Source organism: Branchiostoma belcheri, unplaced genomic scaffold (assembly GCF_001625305.1).
Source record: "Branchiostoma belcheri isolate BF01 breed outbred unplaced genomic scaffold, Haploidv18h27 scaffold26, whole genome shotgun sequence".
Taxonomy (NCBI): Eukaryota; Metazoa; Chordata; class Leptocardii; order Amphioxiformes; family Branchiostomatidae; genus Branchiostoma; species Branchiostoma belcheri.
The window spans coordinates 1,046,782-1,069,434 of record NW_017803865.1 but is presented as its reverse complement, the minus strand read 5'-3'; the positions used below and the strand labels follow the sequence as shown (position 1 = coordinate 1,069,434).

The following is a 22,653-nucleotide window of genomic DNA, read 5'->3' as shown; positions in this document are numbered from 1 at the left end:
CAATCCGTCAACCGGTTCTTGAATTATCCTCTTTTGAATATTTTTAAAACAGATAGCCCTGCAGTTCTAGAGGAAGCCACTAGGGGGGCCAAACTCACGTCAACCTACTGTCTAAATTTTGTCACCCTAGCATGTCTAGGTCATGAGATATCAAAACCGGAAGTTCAGCTACAGTACCATAACAAGCCACTAGGGGGCCCAAAATCTAATCAATTCGACATCTCATAAAGACCTATCCACCCATCAAATATCAAGACAATCCATCTTAGCCTTCTTGAGTTATTGTGCTCACACACAGACACACAAACGCCTACGAAAACATAACCTTCTTGCCGAAGGTAATTAAAAGCATCAATGGCAACAGAATGCTACTCTACAAGTATATTTTCAGCCTACATTGCCATTTTGGGGTCCATTGATGTGATGTTGATGTCACATGACAACATGGCGCCATCTGGAGTGGTACCTTGGCAGGTGTAGGTGCCTGCCAGGTCATGGGTCATGGCGTCTATCGTCAGCTGATGGGTCAGGCCGTAGGCACGGGTGTGGACGCCTTTGTGTTGAGGCAGAGGCCCGTCATTGAGCATCCAATGGGCATTGTCCACTTGAAAAAGAAAAGAAAGACTATTATCCGACAAAGTCATGGCCTAATATGTCTCGCAAGGAATGAAGCGGATAAGTATGCAACTCTTTATAGCTTTAACTGTATAACTTCAAGTGTTTACAAATATAGCATCTTGGAACAACTCTCATAATCATGTCATGTAGTTTACACTTCGATACCCTGTCTTGTAATGGCTGGTCACCACATAACCACCAAAGAAAACCATCATGATACCATGTAAAAAACAACAAGTTGACAATGACAATGTACATGTATACGTTTTCTTCCATTCATTACATAGTCGTTCTACTAGCAATGCCTCAAAGAAACTGAAAGGGAGATCATTTCGGCAACATAGCCAGCCTTGAAACTTTGGGACACACCTTCTCCATTGACCTCCAGAATGACCGGCTGTCCAATCTGGACCATTGTAGAAGCACCTGACTTGATGGAAGGGTCAGTGAAGTGCAGCCCCTTTTTTGCGGTTACTCCCTTCAAATTCGTCTGCTGGTGAATGTAGACCTTGCTACCAGCTGTTGGGACAGTGTATCGTTACAAATGGCATTTCAGGAAGGAAATCTTTCTTAATGAAAACGTGAGGTTATACAGAATAATATTAGGCATTTTCCATTGCTTTGGCAATCCTCGCAAGTGTAGTGGAAGGTGCAAAACATTCTAATAGACTCTGTCAATACTGTAACATGAATAGAATAGAAGATGAACAACACAAGACTGTACTTTATATTCTAATAAAAGATCTGTCCTTTTCAATCATATCAAAGAGAAGTTCCCATACTTTGAACACCTAAGTGCAAATGATAAATTTATATTTTTGATGCGTCTAGACAAACCATGTATCACAAACATGATCTGTTCCCACATTTTCCATTGTACAAAAAAGCGATAAGTTGACCACTCTGTATTAGCTCAGTAACCAGAACGCTTATTGAATTAGCTTAGTATAGTACCCTTGTTTGTTCCTTATGTTTGTATGTCTAAGTCAAGTAGTGTATCTTCTGTCTCCAATTTTCTATATACGTCTGTAATGTGTATGTTAAGTCTTGACCTGTACCTAGCCCGTCGTGGCATGAATGTACAATAAACTTTAAGGTATTTCAAGATTCACTAATCCTTGTTTCTCAATTCCAAAAGTTCTTTGCCATCTCTATAATCACCAGATTCAATGCTTCCTTTCCAAGTTTCAGTCATGTTATACATGTGAAATCTATGCTCACCCCTCTCAAAGCAACATTGTTCAACAGAGGCTTAAGAGTAAGGACAGTCCTCGCTGAACATGCAACTTACTATTTTTGGTAACGCCTCAGGGGCTGACGCATGTTTTACAGTACAACACTTTGAAAGAATTTCAAAAATTGCACGAATGCATTCTCTATGGAATTGGTTTGGAGGTAGCATTCAGCAATGTGGCCTTAGGACTGAGGCCTTAGCAGGAAAGGCATTTTTATGCTTTCCATGTGAAAGACAGCATTTCGGGCAAACTGAGGAAGGATACGAGTGGGGGAGGGGGAAGATTGGAGAAAGGGCACAGGTGGGGGAGGGGGAAGATGTGATGAAGGTACAAGTGGCGAAGGGGGTTAAGTTTTAAGAAAGGGTAATTATAAGAGTGGAGGAGGGGGAAGTGTGTAGTGAACGTCTGTTTTTCTTAGAAGCATTGTAATGGAAATTTCTGGCTCCACCACATACAATAGAAATCATTCAATCGTCACCATGGTAAGGATTTTCATTGCCTGCCATGTTAAGGTATGTGCAGGTGCATCACAAGGCTTATACATATACGTACAGATTTGACCACTGTTCCATGCCGACTGCTGCAGCTGACCACCACCGTTCCATGCCGACTGCTGCTGCAACTGACCACCACTGTTCCATGCCGGCTGCTGCAGCTGACCACCACTGTTCCATGCCGACTGCTGCTGCAACTGACCACCACCGTTCCATGCTGACTGCTGCAGCTGACCACCACCGTTCCATGCCGGCTGCTGCAGCTGACCTGGCCAAGGCTGGGGCTTTGGCTGCTTGCCTGGCCCAGCAGGCAGGGTCACTTGGCTCGGCTCAACTGGAGGGAGGAGAACATGAGATGGTGCTTGCCTACGTTAAAGCTTAACCAATCTAGGAAGACTAAATCCTCGAGGCATGCAGAATATGCTGTAGCTAAGGCCACAGCAAGTAAATTTTAGGGATGACATCAGCACGCGTATTAATTTTCACCTGATTTTGGGAAGAAAAAGAAATTTTGTTACCCTCTGACAGTACGTGGTCAACATACCGAAAATGGGCTGAAATATGTCTGTTGCCATGCCAGAAGGTGGATGGCAGATAAATATGAAAAGAGAAGACAAGACAAGGCTCTTTTGTCTTTGATGCAGTGAAGTATTTCATTCCTTTCAAATGTGATGGTAGCTGTGCATATGTGAATTTTTTCAGGATTGCCGTTATGAATTGGATGGCAACCAGGCTATTTGTACAATGATCGAACAATTATTTTTCAAAGTTGTTTCAGTGACAAATGGATATTGTAATAGTTGGCAGTAAATTTAGCACAATCATTTCTTGTTTAACAAGGTTTATGATGTCAAGTTTGAAAATGTAGGAATCTTGCTTTTTTGGCCCGCCTTGTTTTTTGCTTTGCCCTATTGTATTAGATTTGGCGTCTGCAGAGGATGTCATCCATACAATTTACTACTGTGGCCTAAAAGATTAAAGCAATTGTAGTACCCATTTTGACCCAGACACAATTATCGGCCACACAAAGAAAAAAATTTGGTACATGCATTATCAACATTCTCATTTCTAGCTAATTTCTTTCATTATTAACAACTATTAGTAAGTGCTTCAGCTTTTAGTTGATATGAAAGAATTGATCAATGAAAACAATCATAAAGCTGTAGGATTTCTTTACCAAACTGTTACATTTTACATTTATACACAATCATGTACAGTACAATGAAATCAGAACACAACAATGAAAGCATGACAAACAATATATAGTTTTAAAGATCAACAAAACAATACGCACAAAGGTCCACAAGAGGAGGCTGGCTTTCATTCAGCCTCAGAGCGTCCAGGAACACGGAGAATTCATCATCACTACGTGACTGTAGCAGATGAAGAATGCGTCTGTTCTTCTCCTCACGTGAGGTTGCACTTGAGACGTACTCAGTCATGGCACTAGTGAACACCTACCCAGGACATCGATAGGTAAAACCTTTGGTTTTAGTACAGAATGCTAAAAATTGGATAACCCCAACATTTGAATGTGATCTATTTATGCCAAAATATTCGTTAAAATAAATGTTATATATGGCCACATACAAAGACAAGCTCTAGATCCTGCAGTTTGTGATATTGCTTCCCATTTTTATTTTGACCCAAGTACGATGAAGATATTAGAACATGTCTAGCTTCATTTTAAAATTGTGAAATATAGTAGGATATCAATGTTAACGAAGATGCGCTTTCTCGTGCTAATGTGATTTGTTGGAAACAGTTACCCTCTGCTTTGAGAGATGGGCCAGGGTTATGTCAGGGTCCATCCTCTCCACCAGGACAGACTGGTGTCGTGTCAGCAGCTCTCGCCGGTAAATGGACAGTCCTGATGGCAGAAAGGTAAGATTTCTTTAGTACCTTGATTTGAAGCAAAATATTCATGTCATCATCCAGTATCAGCTACATGTACTTTGGACTATTTACCTTGTCCTTCCAAAGTGTCTGCCAGCCAGAACAACTTCTCCTTCCTGAGTGAAGAGCAGTATCCTTTGAAGGCGTCATTCCCTCCATGTTGTATCAGGGTGTCTACAATCTTCCTGTTATACTGGTCTTTGGTATAATGCTGCCTGAAACATAGTCATCAAGTCCAATCTGTAGAATTGGCCAACACCATGCCCACCAACAGGATTGCTAATCATGTGAAACAGTATCAACAAAAGCGGTTACTGGCCTGTGATGGGAATGTTCTTGAAGTAGAAGAGGAAAAGGTTTTCAAGGGAAAATCAAAGTTGGATACTGATACTGGATACTGGAGCAGCATTGCCAGGAGAAGAGGTATGCAATAGGTAGGAACTATATCCTAATTCAATTCATGGACCGGGTGGCACTAGGACTGGGGACGCCAACATTTAAGGAATCTACAACAGTGTGCTCTTCACTGTCCTGACTATTTAAGAGTGGAATACATGATTATCTTACTTGTTGATGACCTTGATCACGCTGGCAGGGAGCACATTTATGGAGGTTAAGTACATAAAGACCCGGTCAGGACGGTTGACATATTCGACAGCGTCAGGTCGGTACAACTTCAGCATCTCACGGTGGTGCTTATCCATAGGTTCACCTGCAGCAGACAGAGAAGATAATGGGTTCAGGAGGCACTTAGACCATCTGGAGTATGAACATAACATCAGCATTTCTTTTTTCTGGCAATTGTTTAGATGTCTCAATGTGTTAGATCCTGGATTGAATTCAGCTTGACATGAAATTAATGAAAATTTATTCTCCTAACATCATGCAGAAAAGAGGCTTTGGACATCTTTGATCCTTTACATGGCAGAAAGAGCAGCATGAATAAAATCGATTTACATTGTGTATATAGCCTGGTAACCATCTTACGTAGGGGTGTTTTACTTGCTTTGACCCTGCAAAGCATGTTTTTTTTTTCTGTCAGCCTACTTCTATAATCGTGCCTGTGCACCAGGTAACTGAATCCCATTCCGTAAAAATTTCCAAGGACATGAGATGGCAGACAACACTTCCAGTCCCGATTAGGAGATGCCAGAAGCTCAGGATTGGATGTTTACAAGGCTATACACGTGTATATAGAACTTCCTGCATTTCAAATACATTGCAGGATGTACTTCATAATTGAGTTTAATCACTACGAGTTTGTCCTCAGCACGACAAATGCTAAGGCCGTCTGCAGGGCCAATATTACAACCTACATGGTGGTGGTGGTGGTGGTGTAGGAGATCCCCCGAAACAGGTCCAGCAGGTACAACAGGGGCAGTATTTCCCACACAGCCCCAGCCACAGGCAACAGCAACAGCACTGATTAAACATAGGTGTTATCAAATAACCACACAACGTTATATTGTTTTGCCAGTTTCATGATCAGTTTCACCGATGATTCGCACATGTATGTATCATGCATGAGGATTGGACCAGGTACAGGTATGTATTTGAAGACTTGAAACACAGCAGCGATCCATGAAGCATGCTGTGTTTGGGACATGAATAGAGGTCTTGGTTTTCCAATTAAGTTTATATTTCAGCATCTACATGTAGTCTTTATATTCCTTATGTCTGCTCTAAAGTGTTAACAAATAAGTCATATTGAGGTCATCTTGAATCTCCAACTTCCTACTGAAGTTATAACTTTGAGTATCGAGTTTGATATACATGTATATATAACCAAGGTTATAACTTTGACAAATGCAGAAAGATCTTACCAGTAGAAACAGCAATAGTAGGAGCAGCAGCGGGAGAAGCCAAGCAAGAAGCGGTACTGCCGTCCTTGGCTTAGGCGGATCAATCCTTTTTGTCTCTTCAGTGGTCAATGGACCTGGTATGTCAAGTGTCTTGCTGTTCGCTCGACCCTAGGAAGAAAAGTGAATATGAAATATAACAAACTAGAGTTCCCCGATCTCATATCTTCGCCAAATAATGTTTATCTTTTTGGCTGACAAATTATAGATTATTCCCCCTGATTGTGCAAATAGGATCCTCATTTTCATGAATTATATCAGTTTACCATATTCTCAGCCAAAAGGCAGTCTTATACATTTGTATTAACAAACAATGCCATTCTAGCATTTTCTCATAAATTATGCAAATGAGGTCCTAATTTGAATACATTATGTTTAAATGATGTTCACCTTCAATGAACTTTCAAATACCATAAGTATGAAATTCCAGGCAGTTATCATTACAGAATTATAACATTTTCTCATTAATCATGCAAATTAAGTCTTTATTTACATGATCAATACCTGCCTGTGTTTATGTTCTTCTCAATTACCAATGTCACAAGCTTCATAGTCCTATGATGGAATGCAGCTGATTTATTTGCATAATTGTTACATAATTATTTTAAGCATCGCTCCGATCCGTCAACCGCTTCTTGAGTTATGCTCTTTTGAATATTTTCAAACAGATAGCCCTGCAGTTCTAGAGCAAGCCGCTAGGGGGCACTTCTTCCCCAGTACAAGAGCTACCTACCATCCAAATTTCGTCACCCTAGCATGTCTAGATCATGAGATATCAAAACCGGAAGTTCAGCTGCAGTACCATAACAAGCCGCTAGGGGGTCCAAAATCTAATCATCATTTTGAGGTCTCATCAAGACCTACCCACCTACCAAGTATCAAGACAATCCATCAAGGCCATCTCAAGTTATCGTGTCCCGTGACGGACACACACATACACGAACGCCTCTGAAAGCATAACCTTCTTGGCGAAGGTGGGGGGGGGTATGATACCATCCCATTCGCTTTGCGAGCATATGATTTGTGATAGGTTATTCTTGAAAGCCCATGGACGTTGCTTGTGGATAAGGAGTATTAGCATAGATACCATGTTTATCAGTTTAGAAGCTACATACAAGAGCAAGTGTATACTAACCAGGTGAGATAAGGCATGCATCAAATAGAAATGTGATGGTAATGATGTTTGAATCAGCTGCATTTGTAACACACCCTACCATTCCATCACCCATGTAAGTAGATATAAGAGTGTGTCGTACCTCAATAATGTAGTTGCTACTGTGGTTGCTGAAAGAATCAATACGGACTGTTGTCTCTTCTGGTGGGACATTAATGATCCTCGTGTATCCCCCACCCTTGGGTGTAACAAAAAATTGATATCTTCTTATGTCAGTGATGGTGCTGCCTTCAGGCAGGCCCCAAACAAATACTGCATAGCTGTCCCCACTTTCTGTTCGTCTGAAGTTTGTTAGGTAGGATGGGGCTGAAAAGAAAGAGGTATCGTCTTTGAATGACCTGCTCAAAGTTGGTTGGTCCTGTGTAATAAATTTAGACTTAGTAAGACTTAGTAATAAATGCAAGCCATTTATAATTTTTTGGGGTTGTCTCAAAATACATAGTGATTTGTTCAAATTGAGGTAGCTGAAATACCTCTGTTACTATATTTATCTGGAGAAGGCCATTACCTCCTGAATAAAGTAGTGAACCACTTCCATAAGCGGTGCCGTAAGTGTTTCCTATGGAGCACTGATAGATGCCACTATCTTCCTCGACGAGGTTGATGATCTGAAGTGATGCCGTATTGTCGGAACGCGTCATCCTGTATCTGCCTCCTTCTGTCAGAATCTGTGTAAAACAGTTTAACCTCCTTAAAATAACAATAAACTTTCCCTTTACAAGAGACCTGGAGACTTATTAGATCATCATGTTATACTAGCAGGATTCTTTAACTTAGTCTGTATCTTTTGACTGATTTTTTCTCTGGTTGGAAGATGAAAAGATTACGAACCCTGCCGTTATGCAGCCAGGTGATAGTGACTGGCTCTGAACTGCGCCAGCCTGCACCAAACGTCACCGACGCTCCCAGACCCTGGCGGAAGATGTTCCGCTCCAATCTGATCAAATCGGGGATAGCTGTAGAGGACAAGGCAAAGGTGAGGTAAAGCAGTCATTCTTAACTGAGGTGAAGCACGACACTTTTTCAAGTAGCTAATGAGTGCAATGTGGCTTTGCTACTGCTAACACACCGGGTTACCCATACTGTTATATATGTCGACAATGACAAAAGTGTCCATTGATTACCCTGAACGATGAGTTGAGTTCTCCGTGTTTGTGACCGCAAATTGTTGGATGCTCTGACCTCGTAGAAGCCTGCATCTTCACTCCGCACGTCAGTTATGGTCAAGGATCTTTTAAAAGTTTCCATGGTCAGCCTGCTACTCGGAGGCATGGCAACCACATTGCCTTGTGCGTCCAGACGCCGCCACGTCAATGTTGGAATTGGGCTGAAGGAACAGAAGAACAGAATCAAATCCACATAAGTCCGAGCACAAGGCCAAGAGAAAATAGAAAGGAACATATCAAAATACGCACTTCTTTTCCACCACAAAGCCAACCCAGCTTTCCAACAGCCAGTAACCACGGAGGACAGAAGTTAGCTTCCTTAGCAAGCTCTGCGGTTGGGCTTTTTGGGGAGCCTCTACAATCCCCAGCCATGACACAGAGCCTGGTAAGGAATTATTGACAAACGTAAATAATTCAACGCCAACGTATATAAAGTTATAGCGATGAGAATGAGGGGATAACTGACTTTCCGTAGGCAAAGGCCTCCATCACGACTGTCGTACGGGCAGCTGCTTCTATCGTAGCCCCCTCGTAAAGAACCAGGCTAGTAGCTGATTGGGATGATGCTAAAAACACACGGTATTATGTTGATGTAGACAGCAAATTAGAAATGAAGACTTGGGGAGGTAATAGATATTATCAATATATGGAAATGTACGCAATTACCTGCTTTTTAATTACGTATTTTAAGGGTTGATACAGTTACAATGTAGAACGTGCACATGTAGCGAATTAGATATTCAAAGAGAGAACGTCTATTATATGATGTTTAGAATCTGCAAGTGCAACGACAAACAACATTCTGAGGTGTAGTAAAGCTTGTGATTATTCCAAGCAAGACCGTAGTCGGTCTATTGAGGACATAATTGAAATATACGCACCTTGTCCTGATATTGAAAATGAGTTTGTTGGGCTAAGGTAACGAAGTTCAGACCCTTCTAGACTCAGTCTGATCACACACTGGTATTTCCCCTCATCGCTCGGTTCAGCCCGGGCAAAGTACAAGTCTCCCGTCTTCTGAGACACGTACACCCGCTGGTCGCTACCCCTGAAGGCCGGATCAAGTGTGACTGACTCCACCCAGAAGAAGATGAGACCTGGAAGTGTACGATCAACAAGATAGTTGAGGCGCTGGCACTGTGGTGTGGCTTTCATCTTTACCAGACCCACGAGATAATGATAAGAATCTCTAGGTATAAGAAAAGGACATGTTTAAGGTCATGAGTACAGGCATAGAAACTAATTGCCACATGAAATCGTGTACAACAGTTATAATAAGTGTGGAGGTAAAAAATGGTCTCCACACAGGTTGGGAGGAAGTGCTGGTGGAATATGCAAGGAGTCAGGGTCAAATTCACTGTAATCAATGAAATAAGATATTCACAACGTACTCTAAATACATTAGTTTCTTATTCACATGGACAAGAAACACCAGTACAATGCAACAAACCTTACCTGGATATGCTTCTGGTTTCTGGCACCGGAGAACCGCTCCTTCCTCCTGACGTACGGTCACTGGTGGGCGCGGAGTCGAGGCAAACGGATTGACATCTGAGAAAAGATACCAGGTGCACATGTAGGATCATGCGTGCGACAAGCATCATGAGATAGGCCTACTGTTAACAGTAATAAATCAGTTGATATAAAACGTGGCAAGGCTCACAAGAAAATCGGAGAGCTGTCGAGTGACTGTGGACCGTGCCGTGCTTGTTCTCTGCCACACATTGGTACCCCCCTTCGTTTCTGCTCTTCTCCGGGTTCTTTATGATCAATGTGCCGGCGTCCACCTCGTATGGCGCTTGTCGAGAATTCTGTCGGAAATGTTAATAATGATGAAAGAGGAAAGACCTTTATTATACATTTATACTTAATAGGAATGTGACGCGCAAAAATTCTAAGAACATGCTACACGTCCTCAGAATGGGACTTTCGCCAAACGATGTTAATCTTTATGACTGATTAGTAAAGATTATTCCTCTTGATTATGCAAATACTATCCTTATTTGCATGAATTATATCAGTTGATCATATTATCCACCAAAAGACAGCCTTATCTTAACATAGAAAGCCATTCTATATCATTTCCTCATAAATTATGCAAATGAGGTCCTTATTTGAATAAGTTATGTTTAATGATGTTCACCTTCACTTAACTTTCAAATACCCCAAGTATGAAATTCCAGGCAGTTACCATTATGGAATTATAACATTTTCTAATTAATTATGCAAAGTAAGTGTTAATTTACACAATCAATATCTGCCTGTCTTTCTCTCGTTCTCAATTACATATCTTTCAGGCTTGAATAGTCCTATAATGCAATGCAGCTGATTTATAGAATTTCCTCATAGATTATGCAAATTACATCCAGATTTGCATAATTATCGCATAATTATGCCAAGCGTCACTTAAGCTACATACATACCAAAAATCACAACGATCCGTCAACCGGTTCTTGAGTTATCCTCTTTTGAATATTTTTAAAGAAACGCCCCTGCAGTTCCAGGGGCCCAAACCTACGCCAGGCAGTATCCATTAGCCAGAGAAGCTCCGCGGCCACCGACGGGGATAAAGTGGGTGGGGATAAAGACAAAAAACACCGGCCATATATAAAAAGGTAACGATCATTCCCCCACAACCTCTGCTTGGAGAGTACGCGCAGAGCAAGCACAAGAGCTACCTACCATCCAAATTTCGTCACTCTAGCATGTCTAGATCATGAGATATAAAAACCGGAAGTTCAGCTGCAGTACCACAACAAGCCGCCAGGGGGCCCAAAATCTAATCATTTCTAGGTCTCATCAAGACCTACTCACCTACCAAGTATGAAGACAATCCATGTAAGCCTTCTCGAGTTATCGTGTTTACAGACAGACACACAGACACACACACGAACACCTCTGAAAACATAACCTTCTTGGCGAAGGTAATAATCTGCATATTACAGTTGTGCTGCAAATGCATTGCTCTGCCACTATGGATCAACACAACAGTCAGTTCCTCGCCTGACCTTCTATGATCAATACGTCATACAGGTGAACAATATGTAAGCGATGTGAATGTAAATAAATACAATCTTACCAGCTCCAATGCGTTATCATTCTTCAGCCAACGATATGTGATCGGCTCCTCTCCCTTTACCGCGCATTGTAGTCTGACTTCTTGCCCAGCGGAGTGACTGTCAAACACGACGTTCCTTGGCTGGCCGGTAAAAATGGGGCCCAAGAATTGTTCTTTTTCCGTTGATTCTGTCGAAATAAGATGTTGCTATTGCTAGTTCCAAAGTGGATGCTATTTGTGTGTTTGTTTGAAGGCAGCATAAGTCAAGAATTTAGTTGATAATGACCAAAGGGAGTCATGGCCATAGACGGTTTAGCAGTTTCTCTTCCTTCCACTCGGTCCACTTATCACAATTGAAAAATTTGTTAAACTTGGTGAGTTTTTAACAGAATAACTGAAAGACACCTGTCACCCTAAATTAGCCTACAAACCGACCGCCTCACAAATATCCCTCCTATTTCGTTTTCACACGCGAATTTGTGAAGCAAACTAAGTACAACTTAACTACATATTTGGAGGGAAATATTTCTCGGGTACTGGTACTAAAACAACAAAAACACGCCTACGTTCTTGTGTCAGGCATCGGCAGCAGCAGCCAAGGAGGACCGCTAACAGCCAGCAGGTCCGTGAGCTCGTCATCCTAAAACAGGAAAAAAGACATTAGACTTAGACAAAGACATTCCGTGCGGGTCCAGTCTTTCTCTCCAAGCGTGATATGAATTTGATAGTGCCGCTGAAGGACTTAGTGATGAACTAGTCTTTTTAACAGGCTATATCGGATGGTATTTTAGAAAATTATCAAAAAGACTCGTAGAACCTGCGAAAAAGGGTAGTTCAGTTGTACATGTGACACTGCACGAAAAGTGGATATGTAAATACCCAATAAATGTGATAGACAATATTTACCTGCATATAACACAAACCCAGTAAATTTTAGTTAATGTCAGTACATATTCACCAAACTTTCTAAAACAAGAAGAAATGGAATACAAAACGGCAAACAGGGACAATAACATCCTGGCATTGTATACGAACCAACCCCTGCATCCAGTCAGGGTTTCTCCCAGGTGTTTCCTGTGTAAAAGCTCAGACAGTGGTGTGTACGTGCTTAAGAGCTTCTCTAAAAGACTTAGGGTATAGGGGATTACCCCAGAAATAAGTAGCTTAAACAGGGGCACTTGCATGAACGAAAAATATAATGACTTCATGCAGATGACGGGCATGTTTGATCTGACACACCCTAAGGTCTACACTGGGTGGGACAGTCTTCACAGGGTACCCTCCTTTTTGCGCATTCCACAGAGGCAAACATCGGCAGGGTCATTCTGGTTAGGGGTGTTGCTCTCGTCGACAAAGATCACCAGGTTGTTTTTCCAGGAAACTACACAATAGGAGTATTGACAATTACAACAAATGTCGCAACAAACGCAGGGAGTTCCCGTAATTGGTACCCTACCTTTTTTGCGCATTCTACGGAACCAGCCCGACCCACAGTAGGATCGCGACCTTTGGTAAAAGAAGCTCGCATTTGTTTTACAAAATTTAAGAACACACACACACACACACACACACACACACGCGCGCGCGCGCGCGCGCGCGCGCACGCACACAAACGCACACACACACACTTACACTTCCCTTAGTTACGCGTGCATTATGACATAAATTTTCATTTTGCAGATTTTAACTTGGACCAAGAGACTACACTCAAGTTATATACTCATTTGAACAGTCCCCACTTGACACTTGACTTAACTCAAAACAAGTACAACCAATACAAATATATAAAATAAGAATAAAAGTGAGAACAAACGTGTGCGCTAGCGCTGAAAAAAACTCCTTCCCCATGCAATAATATGTAAACAGAAGAAGTACTAATAATCAATAATTAACCAAAGGAATTAACCTGGAAACGTTTAGTATCTCTTATATTAGCTTGAGTAAATATACATAATTTTGTCACAGTAGTCAGAATGTATCGTCAAAGAGCCTCTGAAAACAAGATGAAGTCGAGCACTTTCAGAAAGACTATTTTGCAGGTGCCGATGCGTAACCGGGCAAGAAGCGCGCAGGTGTATCGGGGACCACAAGAGTACCACGAGAGCCTTCAGGGCGTACTAGTTTTGTAAGGTGATTCTTAAATGGTAACTAGCGTAGACAGCGAATAACGTAGGCAGCGAATATTATATAAGGTTAGGATCATTCCCATATTATAAACAGTACGGGATAAAGGATTGTGTATATCTATTGGTAAATGGTCTGTTTAGTTTGAAGTTGGATTTGTTCCTTATGTTATACGACGCAGTATTGAAAATTTCTGGGAGCAGTAATTCAATTATGTATTTCCGTGTTAGGGCATACACAATCTTATAAAATAATGATAGTCTGTGGACATGGCGTCTGCTTGAAAGAGTTGCCCAACCCAATTCCTGTAATTACCTTCGCCAAGAAGGCCAAGTGTGTCTGTGTGAGTGTCTGTGTGTGTCGATAACTCGAGAAGACCTTGATGGATTGTGATTAGTGATTGTGATTAGTGATTAGATTTTGGGTCTGCATCAGAACTTCCGGTTTTGATTTCTCATGATCCAAACATGGTAGGGTTCTTGTGCTGGGGATGAAGTGACATGCGTTTGAGCCCCCCTAGCTGCTAGCTCTGGAACTGCAGGAAGGGTAACTCAAGAACCGGTTGATGGATCGTCGTGATTTTGCGTTTTCTAAAATTACGTGTAATAATATAACTTCTTGGTGGTATACTAGCAGTCGATTAACTCTAAACTACAATTAACAGACCAAATCAGTGTATGTCTCTGTACAATTCAATCCATCTTGGCTTGTCTCTAGCTAAGTCATTAAGATGTTTTAATTCCTGAGACTCGAGTCTGATGTCGTGACTTAGATACAGTTTGCAGTCATCGATAATTAAGGATAATAAGGAGACTTTCACGTAGTCTTCCTTGTCTGGGTTTCAGTTTTTGCTGAAAGCAACACTGAGGACATACTTATTGTCTTATCGGATAATATCGGATATTTTTCTTAAACATATATGTTTTACAATTGTATGTATTTTAAATATATATATCGTATTTTTGACAGTGTTCCTGATTCGTAGATCCCACCAATACGGGCACGCCTAAGCTTAATATCCCGTGACTTTCTGGTGTTTAGTGTTAAAAGCTTATCCGATAAGACCCTAAGTATGTATGATATGTATTATGTAAGGTGTGTTGAGGTGTTTCTGTTACGCTTAGCTATTGTAGAGCGCAAAGGAGTGCCGTTTCTATAGGTTATTTGTTTGGTCATGTGGAACAGGCCACACCGTCTTGATTTTATGGATGACATCCTCTGAAGACCACCAAACTAGTGCGCGCGGACGAATTAAAAAATTCCGTCCAAAAATAAAATGCTGCTAAACCACAGGAATACAAATCTGGTATTGTGAATTTTTTTTTTTTTTATTCCAACATGTAATCACCAGACGTGGTGACGGCACACTCAAGTTTTTTCAACTTATATCAATGCCGCCACCAACACAAATACATGACAGGACAATACTCATTTACACCTGAGCTAAGTGAGGAAAGCCGTGTAAAGTGCCTTTCCCAAGGGCACAAGATCGGTGGCATGTCAGGACTCGAACCCGGGACTCTAAGTTCCGAGTCGCGTACACTGCCGCTACGCCACACGATCCCACACAGGGTAACTCAAGTGAATTGTGAATTTGCGGCAGTACATAGCGACGTATACGACAAGCCGGCACATGCTGGCTTTTCTGTGGAATTCATAAATCGGCACTGTGCGTATGTACTGAGTTTTTGCCGTCAAGGAGCTTCGGTGGTCTAGGTGCCATCCTCCAGAGTTACCACCGGCTCCGTATTGTCGCTAACTACTAGTACCATGGACTGACTACCCAGGCCTAGAGCCTCCGAGGACGTGATCTTTTCTTTAACTTTTTTGAAAATAGGCGAAAATCAATGCGCGCGCGGATGTCATCCATGAAATTTAAATGGTACGGCCTTATAAGGGTATAATCTCTTTGGTGTGCCGCGCTGTATAAGGGACTGTACGATATTTACCGGGGGAGGGCTGGTGCGCTGGAAGTCCGGTGGAAAAAAAATTCCATGGCCCTAATATGTGCTTATAAGGACCCTCTGCTCCAAAAGCATGAAGGATATAATTACAAAGTTGGGGAAACAAATACAAAACGTACAGTGGACATAGAATGAAAAGGGTAATTTCTTGAAATACAACCTTTAACATCGATGTCAGCGCTAGCCTCCCGTTCAAAGTGAATTTAGCTGTAGGGAAAAACATTCGCCGATATCTTCGACTTATTTGATGGAGTTGATGGCGTGACGTCGTCATCAAGCTGGGACTCTCTAGATCTTTTGCCTGCATGTGCATTTTCTCTGGGAATTTCTCCGAAATTTACGGGAAGACACGAGAAAAGTTAAACATTGGGTTAACTTTATTTGGAAAAAAACTCGACATCCTTTTGAACAGCTAAATCGCGGGAAGCGATTTCGACCGAAAATGACCGAAGCAAAACATAGTGGAATGGGGGCCTTACACCCTTCATTTTATAATTTGAATATGATGAGACATGTACATTAGTCACAATGTAACACGTGGACTTAGACACGAGGGCATCATACTAAAGATGAGATGACTAGCAGCAAACTTATGTTGACTTTTGGCAGACCGTCAAGGGCGAGGTGAGAGCGGTGCCATGCCTTTTTCGCTTTGTTGGACAGGGGGATTACGGGGTAGCACGCAACGTAACAAATTCGTTCTATCTTTCCGCAAAATACACAAAAACGTAGAAAAATTCGTTCTTTATTTCAGAAATTCATTGAGTGATCTGAGAAATCTTTGGTCCCCATTAAAGCTGCTGACATTTCATTTATGGTCGCAAAGGGAGCGCAGAAAAGTCGTCGTAGAGATTCCACTTGAGCACGTTTTTCATGGAGTTTGTCGCTCTCTCCGCGCTCCGGCTAATTTCAGGTCGCAGACAGAGCGCAGCGAGAGCGCCGCTAAAAAGAAGCAGGAATTCGAAATGGATGTGTAAGGTATTTCCGTGTTAGGCCGTAAACAATCTTATAAAATAATGATCTATGGGCATGGATGGCGTCTGCTTGAAAGAGTTGCCCAACCCAATTCCTGACATGTATTACAACAATAGGAACCTTTCATAGGTCCAGACACAACAATTAAACAATGGCATTGGATTCTCTCGACAAAAGAATATTGTTCTGCAGTACATCCATACTAAGTATTCAAGACCAGGGCGTATAAATATTTTGTAGATAATTTCAAGAACATGACGGAAAGTTAAAGCCTCCAATTATTGGTGTCGAGTTTTCAGACAACCAGACAATGTCTAACATTGTTGACCTCAAACGCGTACGTAAGCCAATGGCCAATGGCGTGGGTATAAGGCCCCTAAGGCGTTCAATTTTTGACTCGCTGCCAGTTAGGCCATTGCTACTTTTCGCAGATGTGTATTACTAGGGTTTTTTTAACGTTGGTATTATGATCATGCTGGTTAATATTATTCTCTTCGAAATTTAAGGTTTTTGCACACATGTGTACTTCAGACCGTTACAAACGGTGATAAGTGCGCCTTATGGACCAGACACAGATTTTGGTCTTATCAGTCAGTCTTAATGTGAGGTCATCTGGAATGGCGTCTCTGTATGGGAGTGTCAAACTTGCCTGATGCCAGTGTAGATGCTTATTCCAGTTCGTTCGTTGTCAGCTGGGACATGGCACTATTACGATCGTATACTTTGGTTGGTTTGTTTGTTTCGCATAACCGGTAAACCGCCTTTAGGCGTAACACACCAGTTTTGTACATGTACGTACATGTACAAGCTGCGTAAGACCGGACTGTAAGGTTAATTGTACCACTCACACCGGGAAAGTCCCCTACTCTTTTCGATAAGTGCGGTGGGTTCTTTAACGTGTGTGGGTGTGGCTCTTCTAAAAATGAGATGATTAGCAGCAAAAATTATGCTAACTTTTGGCAGACCGTCAAGGGTGAGGTGAGGGCGGTGCTGTGCCTTTTTCGCTTCGTTGGACAGGGGGATTGTACAATCGAGTAGTTTTAGACGTGGTGGGTTTCTGTAGTTTTGGTAAAAGAAGCTCGCATTTTCACAAACACGGTACCTCCATCGTTAACGTCCTATCTCATTTCCTAGGTACTCATTTCCACCTGAGTGAAGTGAGGAAAGTCGTGTAAATTGGCTTCCCAAGGGCAGACAATGACCAGCCAGCACACCTAGATCATCGATAAATAACGCAATCTTAATATGCCATGCCAACTCTCTAAGTTGGCAATGATTCAGTATGTAACTGTTACTTTTGTCCCAACTAGTACACATTACGATGAAGTCTAGCGACATGTACATTAGTCACAATAGCCATGCTTACTAGGTAGCGCATGGAGTTAGACATGAGGGCATCATACTTTACTTAAGATGAGATGATTAGCAGCAAAATTATGCTAACTTTTGGCAGACCGTCAAGGGCGAGGTGGGAGCAGTGCCGCGCCTTTTTCGCTTCGTTGGACAGGGGGATTGTACAATCGAGTAGTTTTAAGCGTGGGTTTCTGTAGGTTTGGTAAAAGAAGCTCGCATTTTCACAAAATGAGCCAAAGGTAATGAATTCCAGGTAAAACCGGAAATGTAAGTCTGATTATCTTTGCCTAAATTATACCATCAAATGTGAAAATCAACCATCATACTCCCATTCCACATGACGCGCTCTCTCTGCGACCTGAAATTGGTCAGAGGGGGGATAGTGCGCCGAGAGATCTCCAAGGTGGCATGCGAGCGCATAGGGAGCGCACCTCTCACGGCGCTCAATGCTTGTTTGGTCGTCCTTTTTGCCGCTCTCACCACCGGCGACGGCATGAGCCGGTTCACAACAGTCGCCGAGGTGACGGCGCTCTCACCGCGCCGGTGAATTTCAGGTCGAAGAGAGAACGTCGTCCTGGTGGAATGGGGCCTTGACAGACTTACCTCTGATTTACATCATTGTTATATCCCATTTTCCCGTTTTTCAGGATTATTTAATTGGAGACAGCTTAAATGTACACATTCGATGTGTACTGTAACAAAAGTGCCATAAGCGGAGTACTGGTATAAAAAATACAACCACACTCACTGTTGTCACATCTACAGCAGATGGTTTGTAGACAGTAAGGACAGGACTTGTAGGAACCGCTCTTCTGGGAGCAAGCGGACACGGACTACTCGTAAGAGATAGCGTCCCCAAAAATGATATCTGACAACGTCAATGGGAGTGACTTAACGCGTCATCATGAGACGTTCAACCGGTTTACCAAAGGGCCCGCAGATCGTCAAGGGCGAGGTGGGAGCAGTGCAGCGCCTTTTTCGCTTCGTTGGACGGGGATCAGGGGGTCGCACACAACATAACAAATTCGTTCTATCTTTCCGCAAAATACACATAAACATACAAAAAGTCGTTCTTTATTTCAGTAACTCGTTGAGTGATCTGCCCAGAAAAGAAGCTGACATTTGATTTTTTTGGTCGCAAAGAGAGCGCAGAAAAGTCGTCATAGAGATTCCACTTGTGCACGTTTTTTCATGGAGTTCGTCGCTCTCTCCACGCTCTGGCCAATTTCAGGTCGCAGGGAGAGCGCGGCGACAGCGCCGCTAAGTGGAATGGATGTGTAAGGTGAAGGTATTTCCGTGTTAAGCCGTAAAAAATCTGACGTACATGGATGGCGTCAGCTTGAAAGAGTTGCCCAACCCAATTCCTGACATATTCTAGAATAATAGGAGTCTTTGATAGCTCCAGACACAACAATTAAACAATGGTGTTGGATTCTCTCGACAAAAGAAGATTGTTCTGCAGTACAGACATGCCATATTGCATCCGCATATTCAAGACCAGGGCGTATAAATGTTTTGTAGATAACTTAAAGAACATGACGGAAAGTTTACAAAGGCCTCCCATTATTGGTCTTGAGTTTCCAGACAACCAGACAATGTCTATATAATAACTAAAACGCGGACGTAAGCCAATGGCCAATAGCGTGAGTACAAGGCCCCTAATAAGGCGTTCAATTTTTGACTCGCTGCCAGTTAGGTCATCGCTACTTTTCACAGATATGTAACGTTTTTTGTAACGTTGGGATTATGATAATGCTGGTCAATATTATTCTCTTCCAAATTTAAGGTCTTTGCTCACATGTGTACTTCAGATCGTTACAAACGATGATAAGTGCGCCTTATGGACCAGACACAGATTTTGGTCTTATCAGTCAGTCTTAATGTGAGGTCATCTGGAATGGCATCTCTATATGGGAGTGTCAAACTTGCCTAATGCCAGTGTAGATGTGGCGAATTCCAGTTCGTTCGTTGTCAGCTGGGACATGGCATTGTTACGACCGTATTATACATACTTGTTACTATATAACTGTATTGTCCTCATTAAAACGGTTTCCCCGTAACAATCGTACTTCAAGCCATGCCCCATTTGGTCGGTGGTGATTTGACAAACCACCAAGAACTTGATGAGACATGTTTTTCATGTCATAGGGTGACACTAGGCTGCACGTACCAACTTGGTAGATATTACATCAGCTATTACAACAGAAGAAAGTTTGATTTTACTTTTCCTTTCTGTAGGCATGGCAACGTCATTGGAGTGGCCAGACAATGACCAGCCAGCACACCCAGATCATTGATTAATAACGCAATCCTATCATGCCAGGTCAACTGTCTAAACTTGGCAATGATTCAGTGTGTAACAGTCCCATTCGTCCCAACTAGTACACATTACGATGAAGTCTAGCGACATGTACATTAACCACAATAGCTTTCTATATGTAGGTAACGCATGGAGTTAGACACGAGGGCATCATACTCTGCTAAAGATGAAATCGGTAGCAGCAAAATTATGCTAACTTTTGGCAGACCGTCAAGGGCGAGGTGGGAGCGGTGCCGCGCCTTTTTCACTTCGTTGGACAGGGGGATTGTACAATCGAGTAGTTTTAGACGTGGGTTTCTGTAGTTTTGGTAAAAGAAGCTCGCATTTTCAGAAAATGAGCCAAAGGCAATGAATTCCAGGTAAGTCCGAAAATGTCTGCCTAGATAATAGCGATAGGAAACAAGTAAGTCTGATTATCTTTGCCTAAATTATAGCATCAAATGTGAAAATTGTTGTGGGGTCGTGTGGCGTAGCGGCAGAGTGCGCGACTCGGAACTAAGAGTCCCTGGTTCGAGTCCTGATATGCCACCGATCTTGTGCCCTTGGGAAAGGCACTTTCTTTCCTCACTTAGCTCAGGTGTAAATGAGTATTGTCCTGTCCCCTGTGTTGGTGGCGGCATTAATATAAGTTGAAAAAAAGTTGAGTGTGTCGTCACCACGTCTGGTGATTACATGTTGGAATAGAAAAAATGTGAAAATCTACCATTATACCCCCATTCCACTTGACGGTGCTCTCACCGCGATCTCTCTGCGACCTGGAATGGGTCAGAGAGAGCGGGGAGAGAGCGCCGAGATATCTCCAAGGTGATACGCGAACGCGCAGGGGCGCAGCTCTCACGGCGCTCGATGTTGGATCGCTCTTTTCGCCGCTCTCACGGCGATGGTATGAGCCGGTTCACAACAGTCGCCGAAGTGACGGCGCGCATGAAGCTCTCAGCGCGCTCCGGCCAATTTCAGGTCGCAAAGAGAACGCCGTCCTAGTGGAATGGGGGCCTTACCAGACTTACCTCTGATTTATGATTGTTAAATCCCATTTTTCCGTGCAGGATTAATCAATTAGAGACAGCTCAAATGTACACACTTGATGTGTACTGTAACTATAATGCCATAAGCGGAGTACTGGTATAAAAAAATACAATGATCACACTCACTGTTGTCACATCTACAGCAGATGGTTTGTAGACAGTAAGGACAGGACTTGTAGGAACCGCTCTTCTGGGAGCAAGCGGACACGGACTACTCGTAAGAGATAGCGTCCCCAAAAATGATATCTGACAACGTCAATGGGAGTGACTTAACGCGTCATCATGAGACGTTCAACCGGTTTACCAAAGGGCCCGCAGCAAAATCATGCTAGCTTTTGGCAGACCGTCAAAGGCAAGGTTGGAGCGGTGCCGTGTCTTTTTTCGCTTCGTTGGACAGGGGGATTGTGCAATCGAGTAGTTTTTAGACGTGGGTTTCTGTAGTTTTGGTAAAAAAATCTGGCGTTAACGTTTTTCACAAAATTTAAGAACAAGACGCACGCACGCACGAACACACACACACACACACACACACACACACACACACACACACACACACACACACACACACACACACACACCTACATATACATGCGTTTCCTCAATGGTAAATATTGATGGGCTAACGTTAGATAAACATCAGACACCCGCCTAACGAAAGCACTTTTTCCCCCGAGTTAGAGGTCCGAGTATGTCCACCAACATCGCAGTTGGGGAACAAAAGTACGTTACAGCAGGTATCAAGTCAATATGACAGAACGTTTTTGTCGCCTTTTAAAAAAGTTTAAAAAAGGTTGCTTTCCAGTTAATACAGGGTGATCCCTTAATGATTACCCTCCATTTTGCGCATTCCACAGAGGAAAACATCGGCAGGGTCATTCTGGTTAGGGGTGTTGCTCTCGTCGACAAAGATCACCAGGTTGTTTTCAAAGGAAACTACACAATATGAGTATTGACAATTACAACAAATGTCGCAACAAACGCAGGGGGTTCCCGTAATTGGTACCCTACCTTTTTTGCGCATTCTACGGAACCAGCCCGACCCACAGTAGGGTCGCGACCTTTGGTAAAAGAAGCTCGCATTTTTCACAAAATTTAAGAACAAGACGCACGCACGCACGCACGAATACACACACACACACACACACACACACACACACACAAACACACCTACATATACATGCATTTCCTCAATGGTAAATATTGATGGGCTAATGTTAGATAAACATCAGACACCTGCCAGTGTCCTAACGAAAGCACGTTTTTCCCCACGAGTTAGAGGTCCGAGTACTAGTATGTCCACCAACGTGAGATTTGGGACCTTACATGTATAGGGCAAACAGACATCTAACTCGGGGGTACGCTCATTATGGAAACTCGCGTGAAGCACGGTTG

At 42.6% G+C, this 22,653-nt stretch overlaps 1 protein-coding gene and 1 pseudogene across 3 annotated transcripts; both read right to left on the bottom strand.

The window, feature by feature from the left end:
• Positions 1-161: 161 nt before the first annotated feature.
• Positions 162-18,798, bottom strand: LOC109471825. Of its 3 annotated transcripts, none has more exons than XM_019771189.1 (20): positions 18,665-18,798; positions 12,067-12,140; positions 11,522-11,688; positions 10,106-10,253; positions 9,898-9,993; positions 9,324-9,539; positions 8,909-9,008; positions 8,401-8,603; positions 8,108-8,232; positions 7,785-7,944; positions 7,359-7,582; positions 6,067-6,213; positions 5,560-5,665; positions 4,811-4,955; positions 4,316-4,458; positions 4,117-4,217; positions 3,642-3,804; positions 2,406-2,681; positions 988-1,137; positions 162-604 (listed from the first exon to the last, which is right to left on the bottom strand). In XM_019771189.1, the coding sequence occupies exons 2-20, from the start codon at positions 12,137-12,139 to the stop codon at positions 393-395; spliced, it is 2,955 nt and encodes a 984-aa protein (XP_019626748.1). In that variant the 5' UTR covers position 12,140; positions 18,665-18,798; the 3' UTR covers positions 162-392. The 3 variants fall into 3 exon arrangements, with proteins under 3 accessions (XP_019626748.1, XP_019626750.1, XP_019626749.1); XM_019771191.1 differs by lacking the exon at positions 18,665-18,798 and adding an exon at positions 12,536-12,591; XM_019771190.1 differs by lacking the exon at positions 18,665-18,798 and adding an exon at positions 12,407-12,479.
• Positions 12,769-22,653, bottom strand: part of LOC109471788 — a 23,167-nt pseudogene continuing 13,282 nt past the window's right edge.